The sequence below is a fragment of the Pangasianodon hypophthalmus genome, chromosome 11 (genome assembly GCF_027358585.1).
Source record: "Pangasianodon hypophthalmus isolate fPanHyp1 chromosome 11, fPanHyp1.pri, whole genome shotgun sequence".
NCBI lineage: Eukaryota > Metazoa > Chordata > Actinopteri > Siluriformes > Pangasiidae > Pangasianodon > Pangasianodon hypophthalmus.
In genome coordinates, this window is record NC_069720.1 from 16901564 (window position 1) to 16924526 (window position 22963).

General features: G+C 38.7%; 2 protein-coding genes across 4 annotated transcripts in view; both read left to right on the plus strand.

Moving 5' to 3' along the window:
* ap3d1 (adaptor related protein complex 3 subunit delta 1) overlaps window positions 1–8188 on the plus strand; it is a 33517-nt gene extending 25329 nt beyond the window's left edge. The window contains exons 24-34 of one of the 3 annotated variants that reach the window (XM_053237966.1): window positions 682–735; window positions 1353–1460; window positions 1620–1787; window positions 2838–2885; window positions 3156–3176; window positions 3553–3742; window positions 4358–4446; window positions 4532–4617; window positions 4708–4829; window positions 5045–5124; window positions 5556–8188. In XM_053237966.1, the coding sequence (XP_053093941.1) occupies window positions 682–735; window positions 1353–1460; window positions 1620–1787; window positions 2838–2885; window positions 3156–3176; window positions 3553–3742; window positions 4358–4446; window positions 4532–4617; window positions 4708–4829; window positions 5045–5124; window positions 5556–5651 (1062 nt within the window). In that variant the 3' untranslated portion in view covers window positions 5652–8188. The remainder of the gene's footprint in view (window positions 1–681; window positions 736–1352; window positions 1461–1619; window positions 1788–2837; window positions 2886–3155; window positions 3177–3552; window positions 3743–4357; window positions 4447–4531; window positions 4618–4707; window positions 4830–5044; window positions 5125–5555) is intronic. The other 2 variants (XM_053237967.1, XM_026916547.3) reach the window with 2 other exon arrangements.
* A 9684-nt stretch (window positions 8189–17872) lies between these two features.
* LOC113532286 (C2 calcium-dependent domain-containing protein 4C) lies at window positions 17873–22538 on the plus strand. The gene is made up of 2 exons (XM_026923600.3): window positions 17873–17962; window positions 19345–22538. Exon 2 carries the CDS (start codon window positions 19389–19391, stop codon window positions 20646–20648), a length of 1260 nt encoding a protein of 419 aa, XP_026779401.3. The 5' UTR covers window positions 17873–17962; window positions 19345–19388; the 3' UTR covers window positions 20649–22538.
* The last annotated feature ends 425 nt before the right edge of the window (window positions 22539–22963 follow it).

Genomic DNA, 22963 nt, shown 5'->3' on the forward strand with positions numbered 1-22963 from the left:
GTGATATCTTGCTTTGTATTGTCTGCCTATAATGTTGTTTGGTGACAACGTCTCTGTATTCTATTGAACTTGCCATGGTTAGAGGTTTATGTTAAGCATAATATTAGGTTATTGACGCTAAGTAGATTGTCATGCCAAAAGGCATCTCATAAAATTTTGTACTGAGGTCTTTTTGCATTTAAAGGAAAAATCCACCCTGAATGTCGTATCGATATTTATAATTAACACACGATCTTCAATGACGTTTTGAATTAACTTTATTTACTTTAAATTTTGTTTGCTAACATTGGCGGGTATTCACCTTGGCTAATGGTTTCCTACAGTGCATTCTGCAACTTCCATTCTGGAGTCCAACGTTTGTTATCTCTCATGTTTTTATGTTGGATTACATATTAATATAATATTGAACATCACTGAAAAATTGTGAGGAAGGAATCTCTTGCTCTTTTGTTTACTGGACCTAACAGTGAAATCTGATCAGTATCCCTTCTGCTTAAGATCGTTGAAAATTCTTCTCCCAGAATGACTAAGCACATCACAAACATTTCCATATAAATGTGTGTGTCAGGGTGGAATTTTTCTTTATGTCCTAAGTGGTTTAGTGTAAGGCGCATTGATTGAGCTGTTTTTTTTTGTTTTTTTTTTTGAAACTTATTCTTTACCTTGCCCTCTTTGTTCTAGGCCTCCGATTTGGATTTCTGGCTCTCTAGTGCTCCTGTTCCCCAACCTGCCAAGGTCCGATTTCACCCTCCCTCTTTTTTTTCACATAGTGGTGTCTATTTTTGTTTCTCCTAACAAAATCTTGTAATTTCATCCTCTCTTCTTGTCAATGTGCCAAGGTCTCACTCTGTCTCAGGTCCCTGAACACTTATTCACAGGGATCGTGGTTATTCATTTCTGGGCTGGCTGTGAGGTTGTTCCTTGTGCGTTTATGTCTGTGTCTGACCAGCTTTCATTAACATTGTCTTGCTTTGCTGTAAACCATGTTTTTGCAATCAGGAATGTTGCTGACAATTCTGCTTGATCCAGGCTCTCACAGGCAGCTGTTGATCCTGCTGATAACAGCCATAACTTATATTCCAGTGTGTAATTTTTCTGAGACAATATCATAAGGCATTTTGTTCCTTACTCTTTTAAGTTCTTTCTCCCTTTTTCTCAGCACCTTTGCAGCATTTTTTTCTCAGCATCATTTTCCAGAACAGTATTAAATCAGTTAAGCAGGAACACTGCTGCAAGAGCAGACTTGTTTAATATGTATGTTCTCTGTCATATACATAGGTGTGTATTAGTGTGTGATCCAAAACTCACTTCTCTAGTCACATATGCTAATTTGAAGAGTTTTTTGTTTTCAGGAGGCAGCGGTTCCACCATCAGCCCCAGCCCCAGCCCCTGAGACAAGTGTAGCTGCAGCCCCAGATTCTGAATCAGACGAGCCCAAAGATGAAGAACCCGAAGAGATGGTGGGTCACACTTTCTGATTTTATTGGTTACAGCCAATGAAGGCACATAGCTAAAGTCATAAGCTACCTGTATGTGGTGTTGCACATTCTGTGATTTAGGAGGATAAAATGATAAACTTGAGCAGGAACATCATTTTATCTTTTCTGCTTCTCATTCAGAAATCATCTAAACATAAGAAGAAAAAGCAGAAGAAAGAAAAGGAAAAGGATGAAAAGGAGAAGAAGAAGAAAAAGCGCCATCATCACCACCACCACCACCACCACAGTGAGGGAGACGGGAGGGATTCGGTACAGAATGGCACAGTGGAGGAGGAGGAGCCTCTACCGGTCAGTCACTTTCCAACACGTCTGTACACCACAGTATGTGAACGGTGCAGAGTGGTGTGTTTTTGCGAAGAGCAGTCAGAGCTCTTGCTCCGATACCACTCCAGTGTAACACGTTATGTCCCAAAATTCATTTACATGGAACATTTGTTTACCTTCATGGAGTTTGCAAAGTATTTTCACAAAGCCTGTGAAAATGATTTAAAGAAATTAAAAGGTTTAATTAAACTACCAACGGTGAGGGTGAGCCAAAGTGTGAGATTGGAGTGAGCAAATTACTCTTTGAAAGGGGAGCAAAAATTTCCAACGCTCCACTCACTTTCCCGTTTTAATTTCTGCGGACCATAACCATTCTACAGGGTGTCCCAAAAGTCTCCATACATAGGGGACTGTGTACGCCAGCACCATGTTGGATCTGCCGTCGTCAGTGGATGTTCTTGGACACTTCCAGTCTTTTTTAATTTGTTAAGTTTGGCAACAGTGTTGTGTGCGATGTGCTTGCCATGTTTCCTGTTAAAATCCATTGCAAACTTGCGACAGCTTCTCGATCCAGCCATGAGAATAATTTTAAGATGTTTTCTTTTGTCAAAAGTATTCTTAAATACTGAAAAAATATATAAACTTTTGATCTCAAGGTCGTAGGTTTGAGCCCCATATCAGGCACCAAACCCAGCCACTGGGGTCGCACGAACTAGTGCATTCTCTGTGTCGGTCCCAAGCCTGGATAAAACAGGAGGGTTGCGTTAGGAAGGGCATCTGGCGTAAAACCTGTGCCAAATCAAATATGAGGACCATAAACTGGATTTCCATAATGGAGATGGAGGTCCGCTGTGGTGACCCCAAACGAGAGAAACCAAAAGAACAACAACATGGAGACTTCTGGGACACCCCAAAAGCTGCACACCTAGCATAAAAATATTCCCACGGTTTTATTTAGGTTACAAAATGGTCATTTTTGCATTTCATGACCATTGTGTTTATGTAAGAGCAGATTTATTTGTTTATTCTTTTACATCCATGTGTTAACAGTGTATGTGTGTTTTCTCTTTGCAGCCCATGTCAAACTACTGTCTCCTGGCTGAAAACACATACATTAAAATGGTAAGTATATTAGTAACTCGAATTCATTGATTTAAAGTCATATTCATACACGCAATAGTTCCTAGTAATGAATGAAGTCAATTAAGAACACGTTTATGTAATGAGGTTACTCCTACTGACTGGAAATGTATTTGTTCATGGTTGCTTAAAGAGCTTAGTAATTATTATTAGTGAACCATGTTGCTAAGCTAGCCGGTAGATGACCTGTTCTCTTATGGGATTCTGGTGTTTAAATCTTGCCCTGTTCCCTGTCTCCTTTCCCTGTTAAAGATGAAGGAGGATGCTGATCAGGTACTGGCAGATAAAATACAGCTTCAATGAAGAACGTTTGCTGTTTGCTGTGCAGTGCTTCAAGACAATGTGCTTGATTATGCTTTAAACCTAAAGTGCATTTTATTCATATTAAACACAGCACTGTGTTCCAACATATCTGGTAGTACATCAGATTATACTATTTGAAATATATTTTCCTTTCCTTTTAGAGTAGGCTTAAGTTGCTAGGAATCTTAATTCTAGATTTACAAATCTTTTCAATCTCTTAGGAACTAAGTGTGTTCTTTGCAAACTGTTCAGAGGTGTGAGAGAGTGTTCTGCTTGCTGAAGAATGTAGTACCTCATTTCATCACGCAAAAAGGGGCTTTTTTCACACGTGGCTCATTCTTTTCAGGTGTACGATATTCAGGGAAATTTGCAGGATGGCAGTCAGGTCGTGGTGTCTGTCATCTTTGAGAACAAGAGCAACAGTTTCCTCAAGTCCATGGAGTTCAATGTGCTGGACTCCCTCAACTCAAAGCTACAGCGGCCGGATGGAGCTGGACCCCATGATGGGCTCGTCGTGCCCTTCCAGCTGCCGCCAGGTATGACCAAAAATGAAACTTAAGACGTGATTATTCATAACAAGATACATTTTCTCGCTGCCACTCTACCCACCATCTTGCCTTATAAAGACTTATACTTCATTGTAGTTACACATAATCATATCTGCATATCTGGAGACTTCCAAAACCTCAACCGGATGTCATATGAATCTGCAGTGCCATGTCTCAGGCTAATGCTCATTGGCTGAGCAGGGAAGTGTATCCAGTAGCATTGGGGTTGGGACCTGAACTGTTCAAGGTCCCCCCCACCCCAGACCTGTTTGACTACTCTAGCACTCATTTATGAGCATAATATCGCTACAAATTATAATGTACAATGTAAATAACTCGTCCTCTGCAGTCTTTTACTAATTCTCTCTATTCTACAGTGATACGAGACTTTTTTTTTCCACCTGTACATTATGGTTATGTGTGACACTGCCATCCAGAGCACACACACTCATGTTATGTGCACGTACACTGGCAGACCCTTAAGGAAATTAAGTATAAATCATTCCCAAGGCCTCAAAAGATCATTATTACATTTTTCTATATACAAACTAAAGCCAAAGCTGAGGTTTTATACTTGGCGTTTTTTGCTCTGTTGTTCTGCAGGGGTGTCAAATGAGGCCCGTTTCGTGTTCTCAGTGCAGAGCATTGTCATGCCTCAGAAACTGAAGGGGACCCTCACCTTCATAGTAAAGGTAAAACTGTCATCTCAACACACAATGCACATTTACACAAGGATGTCACAGAACTGTATTACCCAACTGTATTTTCCTTTCACAGTCGGAGGAGTCCTCAACTCATGAGAAACTGGACTTCAAACTGCACTTTACCTGCACATCATACCTAATCACAACTCCATGCTACAGGTCAGGAGTGAGCAGACACGCTTGATTAGAATTGAGTCTTGTTTTTTTGTTAGCTAGATTTATTTGAATGGATCTTATTTGTGTCAACAGCGATGCCTACGCCAAGCTGCTGGAGTCTGGGGACCTAAAGAGCAGCTTTCTGAAGCTGGAGGGAGTCAACATGCCTTTCCACCACCTGTTGGCTAGAATCTGCTTCCATCACCATTTCTCTGGTAGGTGTTGAGAAAGCTGTTTAACAATTTAATCTCTGTCCACCACATGTGTAGTGTAGATATTATAGATGAAGATTAGGTTTAAAAAATGTAATGCTTGTAGATTTGAAAATATCTCAAAGAGCCACAGCCAGCAAAAAAAACAGCTCATATGAAACTTGTGATTTTCCAAACCTCTCATGTACTATCCAATGCTTTCTCTTTTTTTGGAACAGTTGTGGAGAGGATCGACTCGTGTGCCTCCATGTACAGCAGGTCAATCCAGGGTCACCATGTCTGTTTGCTGGTCAAAACCGTAAGTTTGAAGTTCTCAATTTCTGTTTTTTGTTGCATGCTGACCAGGACAAAGCGGTTACTGAAGATAAATTAATAAATGAATTACATTCTGTAACTTACTGGTAAATGAGCCTTAATGTTAGAGAAATGTTCTTAAATGCTCTAGATGGCCCAAACATCTCAGGAATAATAGAACTGCGTATTTAGCAGTGGACTACAGGAAGTGCAGACAAAACTCCAACATGCTCAATACGTCTAAAACAAAAAAAGAGTAAACCGCAGTGGACATGCACAGGTTCAAACTGTGTTGTGAATGTTTTCAAAAAACACACGGTTTCCCCCTCCACACAGTGAAAACGCGTTGAAGGGCCAAACATTAGAGAATAAAATGCATTTTCAAATATCCATATACAACTGGACATGCTCTAACTTTGAGTCTCTTGGTCCTAGGCTGATCAGACAGTCTCCATTGATGCTAAATGTGATGAGCCATCACTGCTGGGGAATGTGCTGGAAGAGATAAAGCAGACCTTCTCACAATGCTGATTGTGTCTGAGAGACCAACGGTGCCCTTGACCTCCCTCTCCCATGCCCTCTTGCTGAATCTGACACTCAGAATCATATCACAAACACTGAGGCTGGTTTCTCCCTCGTCTCTACCTACCTTATATTTATTGGAACTCTCGACTCGATTTATCTTTCTCTTGTATTCCTCTCTCTTTTTTTTTTCTTTCTAGTCTTCGTGTGTCAGCCTCAGTCTGGTGTTCGATCTCACTAACCTTCCTTCAGTTTATTAACTGGATTTATTTGTTGTTTTAATGTTGGTTGATACATTTTTTTTGTATTGTGTTGCATTTTGTTTGTTGCTTTCTTTCATTTTGGTGTTCTCTCTGCGTCTTTGTTGAATCTTCGAATTAAACTTGAGTTTAGTGTCTTCCTCCTCAGTCAGTCTGTGTGCGTGTGTCTGTGTGCGTGTGTCTGTGTGCGTGTGTCTGTGTGCGTGTGTCTGTGTGCGGGTGTCTGTGTGCGGGTGTCTGTGTGCGGGTGTCTGTGTGCGGGTGTCTGTGTGCGGGTGTCTGTGTGCGTGCCTCTGTCTGTGTGTTTGTCTGTCTGTGTCTTTCTTTCTCTCTCGGTTGAAACTCTTTTCCGGAGAGCATTCAAAACTTCATTTTTTTAGTTTTATGCCTGAAGCCCTGCCCATCTTTTGTCCTAGCCACCAACCAAATTTTAAGTTCAACACCCAAGTAGCTGTAATACACAAGCCTTGGAATCATGGTTCCAAAAGTGTAGACTAGTGCACTTTTTGATTGAAAATCTGGTTAGTTCTGGGACCACATTTCAATTCACTTGGACTTGTTACCAACATAACTAATGACTCAGTGGAGTTTTTAAGTAATGGATGACTGATACAGATGTATAATTCTTCTGTCTTTACACTGACAGAATAAATCAAACACAACACTGTTACTCTTATATTAGAGTTTTCCACATTATTGTAATGCACACAGCTTTACAAGTTTACTACACACTAAAAGATGCTGTGGAGGTTTGCAATTAATGAACAGTATAACTAACATATGGGAGAATTATTTACTAAGGGAATTAGTCCTGCTCGCTGCTTGCTTAACATCATAACAAGAAACCAGATAAATGTCTCTTTTAGAAGGCTCCACAATCATTATGAAGGATTTCGAACTCTAACAAATCAGTGACCAAACCAAAAGTATCAGATGAAATCATTTCTTCAGTCAGTATTGTATTTAGTGGTTACTTGTATCTCTCTCTCTCTCTCTTTATGGTAAGCTGCATATCTTTCTGAGATGTGCCTGCCACCTCACCTTTTGCCTGTCACTTTTACTTCCTGTGAACTGGACGAAGGCCAGACTCATGTCTGTGTTTGTCTGTTCTCCTGCTGCTTTGTTCACTTGGCGATTGTGCTGAATTTTTTTTCCATATTTTTCCCTTCCATATACCTTTTCCCACTCTAATGTACTGACTAATCAAAGAACCTGCTCAAATGTAATTCCTAGTTTTGTTCACCTGGTCCAGCACTCTGTAGCACACATTTGTAACATCCAGCTGAAACAGGAGGCTTCTCTTCTGTTTGATTGAAAAGCGCTATTTAGCATTTAAATGACTAACTATCAGTCAGTCGTTTAAGGCAAAAAGCTTCTAATACAGTTGAAGGCAAATGCTGGCCAAAAAAGATCCAGGCTGTGTTCATATAAATGACCAACCAGTTAGGCGTGTTCCCCTCTAAAGTGTGCATATTTCCATGATCATGAGCAGTGTGAATGCAACCTGTGGTGGTGTGTCTGCATGGAAAGTGTAAACTATATGAACACAGGCTAAACCATGACACACAAGGAGAAGCAACTGTAATTATTTTTTTTAAGAAGACAGATTTTCTGTGCAAAGTTCATTTCAAATTAATCTTGCATGAGTAGAAATTTATAATTTTGTTCTTTTTGTCTGTGTCTAAGGACATGCATACACACCATCCCTAGCATTCCTTTTTGTTGCTCTTCCTAGTTTTCTTTTATATATAAATATATACAGTATATTAAGTGTAAGTTGGCTTCATCATACTACACTTTGGATTGTATAATGTATTTTTATCTGTTAAGAGTACATACAATTTAGAAAAATCTTGGAATGGTTTTAAACCTTAAGTTTTGCATTAAATTATCTTATTAGAAGGCTGGGTTTTGTTAATGTTAAAGACGCTGAGATAGGGTGTAACCAGCTCATAAAACAGTCCACGTACTGACTCCCTCATCCCCTCCCGTCCAACGCCATCTTCCCCGGTCAACTGTAGCGCAAATCTTGCTGGATTTTGCTTGTATCACTCAATGTACTCTCAGTGCTCTTCGTTCGAAGGTACTGACTCCTTCAACTATGTATTTTCTGACTGTATGATGTAATATAATGTTTCAAGAATAAATGAGAATGACCAGTGATTTGCTATTTACATTCCCTTTAACTGAGAGGTTTACCCAGCAGAATTATGATAGACGTAGGCTGCTGTAGTTTTCTTTTGTTGTGTGAAGGTGGTGTACCAATAAATTCCCACTTCTGAACAATTTGTATTCTTTTAATTTTTTGTTGCCTTTTGTAAGATGGAGTAATTTATTTAATTAATAGCTTTATATATAATTAATAGCTTTATATATAATAATAATAATGAATATTATGTAGAGAGCACTTTAGATATGATTTGATAGGTATTGATAGTAATGAAACTGGGAATGCTAAAATTTTGTTGGAAAATCTAGTATTTAATTTAAAGTTAGTATTTAACACAACATACACATTATAATTTAATATAACATAAAACTATTGTGTTCCAGTTTGCAAATTGCGGAATATATTTGTAGCCAATGTCAAGGCATTGATCATGCCAACAACACCAACTAACAAATCAGCACCAGAGTCACTAAACACATCACAAATATTTCAATATAAACATTTTATGTGTTTCAGGTGGAATTTTTTTTTTAAGGTTTGACTTATTAATAAGACATTATTATTATTTTTTTAATTATTATTATCCAGAGAAGACACTAATTGGTTTCCACTTTGCTGCTGATAAAGATTGAAGTTAGATGCTTAAGCTTTGCATTTTCTAATCATGTGATGTCAAAAAGCTATGCAAAGAACAGCCACAATCAGATGTGTTCAGAGATTGTGGTGCTAATTTGTTAGTTGATGATGTAGTCTTGTTATGTGAGAAGTTAGTAGTTGTGTTAATCATAGGGGGACATTTGTAACACAGTGTCTAATTTCAAAAAAAAATTTCAGTGATTTCAATCATAAAGGCTAAAGCTATCTACAAACTGATTATTAGCATGAAAGTTGAAGCTTTGGAATCTGATGTGTTTGAGCAAAGCGTACAGAAGAGGAGGTGAGAGAGCGGGACAGACTAAAGCACCGCTGCATCACTCTCTTTCAGTTAACTAAAGTGTAAATATACTAACATGTCGATGAGAGAAGTTTAAACTAAAAACTAAATGTTGGTCACCATTGTGATCAATATTTATAACACAAATAGCATTGTGATCACCATGTTGTTAATGAATATTAATCTACAAGTCGTTCAGGGTGGAATTTTGCTTTAATTAAGTAGAAGTGCACTAGAGCAGTGACTATATATAGCAGCCAGAAAACCACAACCTTAATCAGAATAGCAAAATGGTGGTGGTGCCAGTGTAACATCATGAATGTTTTAGTCTCTTTGGACAATAAAACCCATTATTCCCAATATTTTGGTGATTGTCAGCGTTACTAAAACTTCTATTTAGTCTTTGCACCCATTTTGCACCCAATAATTTGGAAATTATTGCTTTTTATACAGTAATATATTTTATTTTACATTTAAATCAACATAGCTTTTTCGTAAGACTTTTTTGGGAAATGTTTTCTCTGTTTACTCTCATTGTACTTTTCTCACTTTTTCTTTTATGACTACAAGTACCAATAACAATTCACATAATATAACCAACTAGTTTATTGATAATTAATATCATCCTCCTATTTTCTATTATGAAATAGAAAAGAAAAGGCAAAAGTAGAGGTATGGTGTTTGTCACTTAATTCACTCCTGTTTTAATTTCCTTTCTGCAGTGCCTTCCTAGTTCCCTGCATTTGCCTGTATTAAGGTTGTGAAATAATCTGCTAAGGTATTGCTTTCTTACCAACTCCAGTACACCTTGATATTGGAAAAATAAAATTGTTGCGCATGTTTCTGACATGGGAAAGTCTTCAGAACTGAGGGATTTGCAGTTTCTCAGTAACACTTAATATCACTTAACTTTTTTTTTGTCTTATTAACTTCACACAAAAAGAGAGGCTGGTGAGAGAACAACTGTCAATAGCTGTTATAATGAAAGTAATGAGAGGAGCCATTTTAAACCATTAAAAAGTGATGTGTCTTTCTTTAATTGATATAAATCTTAATTTTTGTGGGGATTGGAAAACATTGGGTAACAGTAACTCCGTTAAGTTAATTATATTTCCATCCATCCATCCATCCATCCATGTTCTGTACCGCTGGACCGGGTGCCAACCCATTGCAGGGCAATTTTTCCATACTTTTTCTTTTCTATTATTTTCCGTCATGTTTCATTCCATTCCTATATATGGAGTGGAGTAAAGCTTTAGTAAGCAGCAGCTTTGATATGTAGCTCTTTTCATGTAGCCCTAAAACTTGCTTTCCAAGTGTTTCTCTACATGCCCAGCCTTCAGGAGTGTGTGTGTCTGTGTGTGTGTGTGTGTGTGTGTGTGTGTGTGTGTGTGTGTGGTATAACCAGCTCCCTCTTGTCCTCTCTCTCACACAGTTGGCTCACCATCAAAAGAGGAGCAGCTGACCGTATCAAATCCAACCTTTCTTTTTTGCTCCAAACTCAATCTTGAGTCCTTTAAAAAAAAAAAAAAAAAGCCCTGACAACAGTACTGCAAAGTAAATGTTGACCATTTTTGAATCACCCTGTATTTGTAGTGTGTGACAGTGTCAGGGAGGCCTTCTTGGACTACCTGAATCACATTTTTTCCTAGAGCAGGTCTCACCTTCCAAAGTTTGGAGTCAGAATTGTACTGGAGATCTAAAGTTATGCAGATGATGATGATGTTCTAACTGCATTCTGAACGTAAATTTGCAGCAGTACTTATAGATAACATCTTGGGTGAGTTAGATTTATACTACTATAAATATAGATTTATTAGCCACATTAGCCTTATAACTCTGGTACAAAACGAAAGAAGCTACTTTTTTTTTTGTTCCAGAAGCTTTTCTGTACTTGCATAAAACAAAGGGCATGTGGCTACAAGGACATATTCTTCACTGCCAAGGTGAGCCCTTGAATCTTTCATTTGAGTTTGTGTCACTGATGATGAATCACCAGCTGTGGTGCTTATCCTCACTCCCTCTAAATAAACACGTGCTGTTAATCGTAATGCCGTGACAGTTTGTCTTTACTTAAAAACAACACTGTGGCCATGAAGTAGTTCATGTTCTCATCAAACAAATAGCAGTCATTTGATCATTTGATCTGGTCATCTTGAGGTGTGCTGCTGGAGTTTGACCTTTGCATACTGAATCAATTCTCTGTTTACAGGATCGTATCAAATTCCCTATAGACTACCTTAACTCACCTTTGTCCTTCAGATTCCTCACTGAGATGTGGCACTCCTTTCCTGTCTGCACACTTATGGGCCACCTGCTTTCTTTTGTTTGGTGCTGTTATAATCCCTATCCCATTAATATATGCTTGTTTATTTAGTTTTTTTTTAAAATTATATTTAATTGCAACAGTTTATATGAAGGGGTGTTTTTGTGCTCCTTTAGAATAGAGATGTGTGTGTTTTCATTCTGCTTCCTGGGTGGATGACCCTCAGAGTGGAGAGCTGCTGTCAGAGAGGTGGAACCCCACACAAAACATCAGGTAAAACATAATACACGCTAGGGCTGTCAGAACAAATTTCAAAGCTGAAATACTATTTTTAGAAGGCCACAAAAAATCCAGATTTTAATTTTAATATATAAAGGGTTCATATTCTAGTTTTAGCTGTCTAATATAAGATTTTTTTTTGCCATATGGCCCCTTTATCATCAGGAATTCATGCTTGGTTGAGTTTTAAAGTGCAATTCAATACTGTTAGTGTTTTTGTCTTTGTTTTAGTGATTTTTATGTTAATACAGTGTACCCCAGTGGTATATTTTTCAGTCTAACTGGGCAATCTGTTCACATTTCTTCTTCCTTTGTGTCTTTCCCCAAGCTTAACTATGCCACTGTACTTTTTCTATTTAAAGATTAAAATAAGAAACATTATATTCAGTTGTAAATGCAGCACTGTTGGATCTGTGCTGCATCCTTAGATCAGAAAAAAAACAACAACAACAACAGTGGTGTAGTGTGTGTGATGTCTCTGACAGGACCATTTTGCTGAGTGTGATGTGATTTTTCAGTCAGGGCACTCCTGCCTAGAGCTGGTAGAATGCATATATAGGCCAGTTTGCCACAGGATGGCAGTATTGACCCTTATTTATACTATTTCATTGTGACTGTTCTGATTTTGTCTTTTTCTTCGAATGAGTTGCTGTGCAACAACTGTATTGAAGTAGCGGCATTTGGCAATGAATAACCCCAACTTTTTACTTGTTTTGAGAGGACAGCATTACCTTTTGGGTAGACATGAGGCCAGACCTTGCCACTTAATGCACTGCTAAAAAGTAGAGTGATATAAAATTGTCATCCTGTTGTAAAGGGGAAACGTCTGAGATTAATTGTAGGGGGTAGGAGTCATAAATGTGGCTTGGTTTGTTTGCAAAGAAGGCCCAGTCTTGAGGTTAATGTGTTGCCTATCAAAGCATGTTGAATGTTAATTCATAAAGCCACCCTAGGTAATTTGTGTGCATGGAATAATTTGGAGAGGACAATGAAGGGGCAGGTATTATAAGATTTTTAGTATCAAAACAGCTGCTTTTAGCTCAATTTTGCCAAAATCTCTGACTATACCTTTTAGTGCATGGAAAAACAGATTTAGATTTAAACCTGACAAACGTGAAGGTAGTTTTGTTTTCTATGGTATGGAAGCAACCAGATAATCATGTGCATTGATGCTGTCCTTGAGTAAACAACTCATTCCATGTCAGAGCCTATGATTAGTTTAACATTTAACATCCAAAGTGGCATACAATTGAGACAGGATGACAGCATAGTAAATGAGGGTTAAGAGTCTTGTTGGAGGACCCAGCTTGGCAGTGCTGGGATTTGAACTCACAATCTTCCAGTCAAAGCCTTAACCACTGATCATCACTTCCCCATCACACTGAGATGCAGCAGCCATACTGGGAGTGTGATTAGTTCAACAAATCGGGTTTTACGAACAGGCTTGTAGCATCCTGGTCCAGGCTTGGGGGACGAACTTTGAGGTCTTCAGTCATGTGGAAAACATGAGCAGTTCCGACAGGCAGTTTAATGAAAACCAGAGCGGGACAATAAACACAACTGTAAAATGTTCTTGATGTTTTATTCATGCTCTTGAAGGTTCATGACCCAATTCATGTAGCACATATTACTCACAGGAACATCAAGTTCTCAGGTCCTTTATACATGTCTAGCTGCACCCTCTGTGTCTCACCATAATTTTCTCAGGTCAAGCTTATTTGTTCCAGATTTGCTCTTGTTGTCCTGTTTTGGCTTTTGTGCAAGGGGCTTAAGGCAGATGCGTGACACTGAGAAGTCTCTTGACATTTCACTGTGAGAAGGTGCATTTGACGAACACCTTTCCTTCTTGAAATTGGTGGTTAATTCTTCTATGGTGAACTGCGTAATAGGCTCTTTACTGTAATACTCAGTATATTCCTGGCTGAACTCAAAGTAGCTGCCATTAAATCATTTTGTGTGACTCACAGTTCTGACAGAAGGCCTTAAAGAATAGGAACAAAACAGGCTGTTTTCAAGAATCAGGCCATTGATTTTCTTCTCTGCACCTCTAACTCTTGTACCAGGTTTGGCTCCTGTTTATTCTTGTCTTCTACATGGCATGTCTCATAGTATGGTTATATTAAAGTGCAAATCCATTTCTGTCTTCAGGAAGATAATCTGCATGTGAAATGCAAAATAACATTTTGTAGAATGAGAAGAATTTTGTAGCTTTTTTCACTGTATAATATATTTTTCTTTTTTTTTCAGTATGTACTTGTGATAACTGACTCAGAGCTGAGTTCTTGATATAATATTACTCAAATTAATTACACACGTTTCTCATACACCTCATACTACATGTTGTATGATATTGTCATGCATTTTATATATTGTATACTGTCTATAATTGGTATTCACATTATATATAATACATTAGACCGCTGTTACATTTATGATTCTGATTGGGCATAAAGTGTTTTTTTTTTTTTCCCACTACAGCATAGCTTTAACAGTAGTTCTAGCTTTAACAGTAGAATCTCCAGTGTTCACACTTTGTAACAGTCAGAGCTAAAGCTGTTCCTCCTAGTTTTGTTGTTGGTGCTTTTTCTATAACAGCATATCCCTTTTTTTATTTCTTACTTATTGTATGGAAAGCTGTTTCATCATTATGAAAACCATGAAACTGAGGCATAACTGCACCTTGTATTGTTCTGAAGTAGATGTATTATTATAAATGTGCTCTACTGTGACTGTTGGTCAAATGCCTTTCCAAAGTGAGCTTTACTGGACTATCTGAACTTGTGTAACACTAAGGTACTAACTCATCCACTCATCTTCCCAGTCTTTTCCAATGGAGACTACTGCTTTATTATAATTTTGCTTCATATCATAATACTGCTGACCTTATCACTATTTCTATAGAATAATGGATAGAATTACACCAATCAGCCATAACATTAAAAACACCTGCCTAATATTGTGTAAGTCCACCTTGTGCCACCAAAACAGCTCTGATCCATCGAGGCATGGACTCCACAAGACCTCTGAAGGTGTGCTGTGGTATCTGGCACCAAGACATTAGCAGCAGATCCTTTAATTCCTGTAAGTTGTGAGGTGGGGCTTCCATGGATCGGACTAGATTGTCCAGCACACTCCACGGATGCTTGATCGGATTGAGATCTGGGGAATTTGGAGGCCAAGTCAACACCTTGAACTCTTTTTCATGTTCCTTTTTTTTTGCAGTGTGGCAGGGTGCATTATCCTGCTGAAAGAGGTCACTTCCATTAGGGAATACCGTTGCCATGAAGGGGTATTCTTGGTCTGCAGCAATGTTTAGGTAGGTGGTATGTGTCAAAGTGACATCCACATGAATGCCAGAACCCAAGATTTCCCAACAGAAGCATCACACTGCCTCCGCCGACTTGCTTTCTTCCCATAGTGCATCCTGGTGCCATCTCTTCCCCAGGTAAGCGACGCAGAGGCACCTGACTGTCCACATGATGTAAAAGAAAATGTGATTCATCAGACCAGGCCACCTATCCATCACAATCTGGCCCTTGTCAAAGTCACTCAGATCCTAAAGCTTGCCCATTTTTCCTGCTTCCAACACATCAACTTTGAGAAGTGACTGTTCACTTGCTACCTAATATATCCCACATGACAGGTGCCATTGTAACAAGATAATCAGTGTTATTCACTTCAACTGTCAGTGGCTGATCAGAGTATATACCTCTTATCTCACACTGATTAAGGATTAAATATTTAATGACCAGTTCATTGACCGCACCAAGAGCAATCAGGCAGTGACACGTGTTCTGAGAATCCATTTAGGTGTGTGCAGGGTTGTTTTTTTTTTTTTTAAACCAACAGTGTACGTACACTGTTGAAATTGCTTTCACCTCAGGTTCACTCCTATAGACCTTTTCTCTTATGGATCTTTTTTCACCTGTATACATCTGTTTGTTGCTATAGATATGACCTGGTCTCCAGGACAACTGATGACCAGAGAAGAATGATGGGATGTTGTGCTGCAAGTCCAATTTTGTTTTGCTATGAAGTTATTTTTTTCGAAGCATTTCATGATGACACACTGTCTGTACTAAACGAATGAACATGTCCTTTACAATCAGGCAAAGGTACGAACAAACAAACAGACAAACATAAACAAACAAATAAACAAATTAAACAAATTAAGCAGTTTATCTTGATATGTTTTAATTGTCTTTTTAGGCACCTACCTTCAAGGTACCTTTCTCCAAAGCCTTTTCCTCTGAGCACATGCACTCATACCATATCATATTTTAGCAGCAGGATACAGAATGTGCTGGCCTTTATGTGTGTTTTGGTTGATTTAATAGTCGCATTAACTTTGGCAAAGCTCAAAAATAATGCCTGAGAGCAATTTTGATAAAACCTAAAAAGATTCATGCTTGCTGATCACTGTAGCAGATTTTTATTTACATATCCATACATGCAAATTGACAGTAAGATATTGTGTTATTAAGCTTAAGTTACACAAACACAGGGTCTCAGGGAGCCTGGAGCCTTTCCCAGGGGGACTCGGGGCACAAGGCAGGGGACACCCTGGACGGGGTGCCAACCCATCGCAAGGCACAATCGCACAAACACTATGGACAATTTAGAGATGCCAATCAGCCTACAACACATGTATTTCGACTGGGGGAGGACACCAGAGTACCTGGAGGAAACCCCCGAAAAGATGCAAACTCCACGCACCCAGGGTGGAGGCAACGTGCTAACCACTAAGCCTGTGTGTGTGTGTGTGTGTGTGTGTGTGTGAGTGTGTGAAATAAACAACAAATACTACCAAACAACAGAAAGTGTAACATTCTTTGAATTACAAATATATCTATACAGTGAGTGTTTTGAAATTGTTTTGCACACTGAAAAAAACTATATTGAATTTACTTAATTCAAATGTGTACATTGGTTCCACATGAATGAACTGAGTTACATTAGCACAATTTATATAATCAAAGTCCTGGAGTAAAATTGAATATTCAGGAGCAAAACCGGATCCCTGGCATTGTGAGGCAGTTACCCACTGCACTATCCTGCAGCACATGGGTTAATCAAGTTCATTTCACTCTACAGTCATTTCTTCCAGTCAGTGCCAGACTCCCAGTGAGATTTTATAACATAACTGGATCACCTTCATACTGCAGTTTAATAAGCTAGCTAATGTTCTCAACATTTTTGTTAGATTTATTTTCATGGAATAGATCTGGCATGCTAAGATTTATTTAAATAACAAAATATTGTTTGTAGTGCATATAGCTCATTATCGGAAAAAAAAAATTTGAGATGCTTGTACCTGCCCAACATCACATAAGTGTCGGAGTGGGAGGAGCTTCCCTTCAGTTCCACCTACCAACAACAAGGTATAAGACATAACTCATTCCGATTGGTTAACAATTTCGGGCGGTGTCTTTGTTGCACTTAAAATCTATTAGTGAAGAAAATGAAACCTAGCTTGAGAATAAAAACTTTGAGCAGGAGGGATAAGTTTGTGCTCCCGTGCGCAATATTGTAAACATGAAAAGAGTAAATTTATGCATAATTTCGAGTGTGTACATGTAGGTTTGTGCATGAGCAAAAACAGTAGCAGTGGGTTGAGTGCCCACATTAAGACTGCATGATATTGGCATAAACAGCATATGAAAACCTAAGAGTGGTCTGCATTCATTTTATTATTATTATTATTATTATTATTATTGTTGTTGTTGTTGTTGTTGTTGTTGTAATTATTATTATTATTATTGTTATTATCATTATTTAGATCTGGACATCAGTTGAATGATTTTTTATTTTTTTTTAAGCCATCACAGACAATAAAGTATCTGGAGTATGTGGGATTTGGTCAGAATGATCCCCAAACTCACAAAATAAGATATTCCTACTGTATATTATGCAGCCTTAGCCCACATGAATTTTGGTAGGAAGGCAAAAAAAATCTGACAGCAAAAGGATTTCAGCTGTCGACTTGTAGCAGTAAAATGACGCCATATGCGTGCTTTAGCTTATACATATTTAAGCCTTATGCATTTCGTTGATCCGGATAAAAATAGCATGCAGTGGCTCCGTCTCAGCCCGAATACTATCACACTAACTAACACAGCACATATGGTAAGTGCAGTAAAGTGTTATTTTGACAGCCTAATGACTACAGTGTCCTCTGTGCTACAGCTGCTCACGCGCAGCCGGTGCGTCTGAAATGTTGATGAAGGTGATTGGCTGTTGATCGGAAGCGTTCGGGGGATTCTGATTGGCCGCCTCAGGGATATAAGAAGGTAACGGTCACTTTTCGAATGCGACTTGGTGCTCGCGCTGGTTAGAGGCTCGTTCAGCCTGAGTGAGATGAGCCGTTAGTGTGTGAGGTTCACCACAGGAGAGCTGTTACCAAAGCTCACAGTAAGTCAAGTCTGCTGTAATGCAACAGGTGTCTTTCGGGGTTGTGATGTGTGGTTTGTGTGTTTATAAGCAACTAGTTTTACCCTTTTAGCTTCCTTTTTTATTTTATTTTTTTTAAATAAGTTGTTTAAACGAAATATTAAGGATTTGCTCTGAATGCTACTTACCTACTTACCTTACTCAGCAGTATCACTTAAAATTTGATTGAATGGTAAGCTTAACTACAGTAATTAAGCAAAACTGTTCGTGTGTGTGTGTGTGTGTGTGTGTGTTTATCTTGGCGAGCATCTCAATGGTCCTGAACTGCATACTACCATACTAAATAGTACTCCATCATAGGTACGGTGTATTTGTGCACACTTTGTAGTGCGGTAGTACACGGTAGTATACGGTAGCGCACTATTTTGGCATACTGTTTAGTATGTTAGTATATGCGGCTTTGGTCTTGGACCAAATTAAGCTCCATACTGCAGCAGGGAGCTCCTTGATTTAAGTAGTTTTCAATATAAGAATCTTGTCTATTGTAATTTTCTATTTTTTATGATTATTGATAATTAATTTGGAAATAATGCTTGGATTTATTCGAGACAACCTGTTGCTCCATTTATTGTTTCAGTAACATGCAGTCTTTATACAACATCATGCTCAAAAATAGTCCTACCAGCTATTTTCATTATATGTAAGTACAGTGAACAGGCTGTGTGCATGTTGAGGTAACATTCACATAATGGGATTTTAATAAATTGCTGACAAATACTGTAAAAAGCTGTTGTTTGATGAGCATGACATTCGTCCTTGTATCATCACCAATATTTCAACTAGTAGAAGATCACTGAATCAACAGAACTGTGAGCTAATGTGATGACATTATACCATATAAAACCTTACATGTAATTAAGCAAAAATACAGTAAGAAAGAGTTTATTTATTTCTCCATTTAATCATTTTTCCATAATATGGACATTTCTATAGCGTAACACATTAGAACCTAAATACAATCGGAGATAAAAACAGAAAAAAACAAACAGTAAGTGTTTTATCACTTTCTTGTCTTTTTTCTAATGTTCTCTGAAAATTCAGTCACCTGCCTACTTCACACTGCACATGCAGGTGGGGGAAAATAATAATAACCATCATGTTATGTCTTTATTCAGCTTCCCTCCCACCCCCAGCTACCATCGAGTGCAAAGCCTGAGCCTCTGAAAATATATTATGTACACACATAACTGTGTTTTGGTTTCTGTTTAACAATGACTTTGCACTGCGCATATCCCCCCCAAAAAAATCAATTACCAGCTGATTCCTTTTGGAAATGACTTCCAACATGCTTATGTTATCTACCATCATATGTGTATGTTAAGCAACTCTGCCTAATGTTGCAGACAAAAGCCCAGCTGTGCTTCAGTGGGTCAGACCCTGAAGAATCATGTGGGTTCTGGAGAAAATCCGGAGCTCAGTGGAGAACAGTGCTCCTCGGCCAGGGGAGGCAGGAGACAAACAGGACAAAGCACCCATCTACAGCAACGTTCTCACACCTGATAAGATCCCGGACTTCTTCATCCCTCCCAAGCTGGTGAGCTGCCCACCAGAGACTGAAACACCAGACGTGAAGCCCAAGGAAGGTCTACAGCCTTCCACGTCAGAGCAGACCATTGGCAACAAAATTAGCAGCCCTCGAAGTCCTCGCCTGGTCAGCAAACTAGCTGGAGACACCAAAAACCTGCTAAGGGCTGCCAACCGTCACATCATTCAGATTGAGAGTGCGGATGATGTCGTTGCTGGGGACACCAATGCTGACCCTCAGTCCCAGACAGCTATGTCTCTGTCATATATTCCAAAGACTCAGACCTCCTACGGATTTGCTACACTAATGGAGAGTCCCCACACTCGTCGGAAAGAGTCGCTCTTTCACTGTGACCACACAAGCCCAGTCACGTCTCCCAACACCCAACGCAAGTCGCCAGGCAAGACCACCATTGAAGTAAACCATCTGAACCCTCTGGATTTCAACACGTCCCACATCAACCCATATCGCTACTTTAGTGGGGGCGAGAGTGACACATGCTCCTCGGCTGAGTCCTCCCCTTTCAGCTCGCCCCTGCTGTCCCGCTCTGCCTCCTTGCTCAAGATCTTCACCCATGAGACTCAGGCTAAAGTGGTCAAAGCCAAGAGGACGTTCGCCCGGCACAGTTCGCTCTCCACGGATGAGTGCAGCTCCGCAGAGCCCAGCCCCAGCGTGCCCAGGAGGCTCCACTCTCCCGTAGGTGGTGGACCTCTGGACCATCAGCATGGGAAGGACAAACAGCAAAGGGAGCACATGGTCAACCTCCACAAGGGAGGTATGATCCGGCTCTGTGCTGATTATGACCCAGGAACGGCACGTTTGCGCATCCGCATCATTGCAGCTGAGGACCTTTATGACCAGACATTTGACATAAAGAGCATTAACTGCTGTGTGTCACTCTACCTCAACCCAGGCAAGCAGCAAAAGCAGAGAAGCACTATAATCAAGAACAGCCGCAATCCCGTCTTCAACGAGGACTTCTTTTTTGATTCTGTGAGCTTAGCTCAGGTGAAAAGCCTAGCTCTGAAGATCAAAGTGGTGAACAAGGGCACTAGCCTGAAAAGGGACAGCCTAGTAGGGGAGAGAGAGGTTCCTCTGGGGAAGCTGCTGCCTGGTCTTTAAGCCTGCATAAGGGCTTATGAGGGCTTAGTGCCTTGAAAGGAGGACTAATGTACCTTAAAGTAAATAGCTAATCCTGTTACCGTGTAGTATTAGCAGCAGTTCCTTTAGCAGTGACATATTTATTCATGACTTCAACTTACACGCTAGCTCAGCCTTTATAGTAAGTATATGTATAAATTTAAATCTGGTATGAATAGAAACGAAATTGTGTTTCCTCTTCATCATCTTTCATATATTGTACAAAAAAAAGTACCAGTCAAAAGATTTTGAAAACCCTACATTTTAGCATTTTTGCTTAATTTTTTGCCCATTTTAAATACTGCATAATATTTGAAAGTCTGACCAAGAAACAGATGTGAGTGAATTGAGATATGATAGAAATGATTATTTTATTGAAACAATTAGGATCTTAGAGCAAGCAGTTAATAAACTGCACAAAGATTTAGGCTTTGTGAACTGTTTTAAAACGTATGAAACTGCAGCTGTTCAAAAATGTTAGATTGGCAGTGTATATTTTGTAGTTTTATGCTTGTGGCGTAAAGTGATGCAGTCAGAACATTTGCTTCTTGATAGCAAAAAAACTTTTGTATGGAGGCCAGGGCCTTTGAACCCTCCCCCAAATGATTCAGTGCGCAAATGTCAGCTTTGATCCTGGATGCATCAACCAGCTAATTTGCAGGATGAATAAACAGCCAGGAGGATATTACATCACCCTGTCTGACATGGTGCATTGTTACATGCTTACACTTGTGAATAGTTTTGTGAGACCCCCAAGCCTTAATGATGGAGGTGAAGGTTTGCATGGCTTCACCAAGTTTATCTGGACTATGTTTTGCCTGGTACGACTTTATTAATCTATTCTGACTAACTCTGCGTAATATATGTCACTATATAGAAAATATTAAATCACAGATTGATCATGTTTTTAAAATTCTTTTTGTAAATAGCAGTTTTTTTTTCCTGGGCACTGAATAAAACTGATGAATATAGTTTAGTGAAATATTAGTGACAATAGGCAACTAAGGAAAGTCTAACCATTTAAGCATTATTGTAATAATATTTTTTGCTAAATATCTTCTGCTGGATTAATTGAAATAATTAATAATTCATGATAAAGACATGATGAAAATAAATGATTTGAGATGTGGTGATAATGGTATTAACCAGACTCTCAGGAAATAGGAGTTTAAGTACTGATGGAAATGACAGACTGTGTGACAGTGTATTTTTAAAATATTAAGAAAACCCATGACTGTAGCTCAGCATTTGTTGTGACAGGCCTCATTAAAATCCCTCCTCAAAAACAGAGCATGCTAGCCAGCAGAGTGTGCAAATTATCCCGTTATTATGTCCTACAATGCTGCTTAATTAAACAAGCTGAAACTTGACTTAAGTTTTTCTCTTTTTGTGATTAAAAAATTGTGTTCCAGAGCCATTAAGGTTTTTAAAAGTGTGCTGATGTTTTTAGTTAATATTCACCTTTTTATCATAAATAGGTTTTGATCAGAGAGTTGCGCTAATACTCAAGTCTTCCTGTTATAACAGGTTTTTTTTTTTTTTTTTTTTTTTTTGAAATGCCAATCCAATATACTTGATGTGTAAATTATTTTATTGTTGAAAGTTGTAAATGCTGGATTCTAGTTCCTCTGTTTTTGTGTTTGTAATTTATGTGAACCGATTTTGTGACCAAAAACCTGTAGATTAAGCTGTGAAATGTAGAATGGGAAATTAGATGTGCTTTATATGTGGCATGCTGTCCACATTTCTGCATGAACACTGCAACATACTGATATTTATATATGCTGATAAGCTTTTAATGGAAAACTGCAGGTTGTGGTAAGAATTGTATACTTTGGTTAACGTAAGAACAATAAAGTTATGTGTGATGAATAAAAGGTCTCAGAGCACCTTGCTAGTCAAAAGTGAAGTTCAATACATTCAATATAAACTGAGTAACATGTTTGTTGGCTACAGCTGCCTTGTAATTACATTATTGGCACTTCTGTAAGTGTAATTACTTTGTAGTTGGACAGTTACTGTCTGGATCTCATGTAAGGAATGTCACACAAGAATGTAGTTATACTGAATATTGGCACGGCTGTGATTTGGCCTTAGGCACGGAGCCACAGGCTGAGTGCTGTAACTAATCATAGTCATGCTGGTATTCAATATAACCGCATGATCGTGAGTGTGATATTGCTTTTATACAGTTCTATAAACAAGAAACTAATATTGAGTAAGTGACATTTTGGACACTATAGGCCAAATATTTTGTTTATTTTTGCTCTTCTAGTGGAAATAGATCCTAAAGAAGC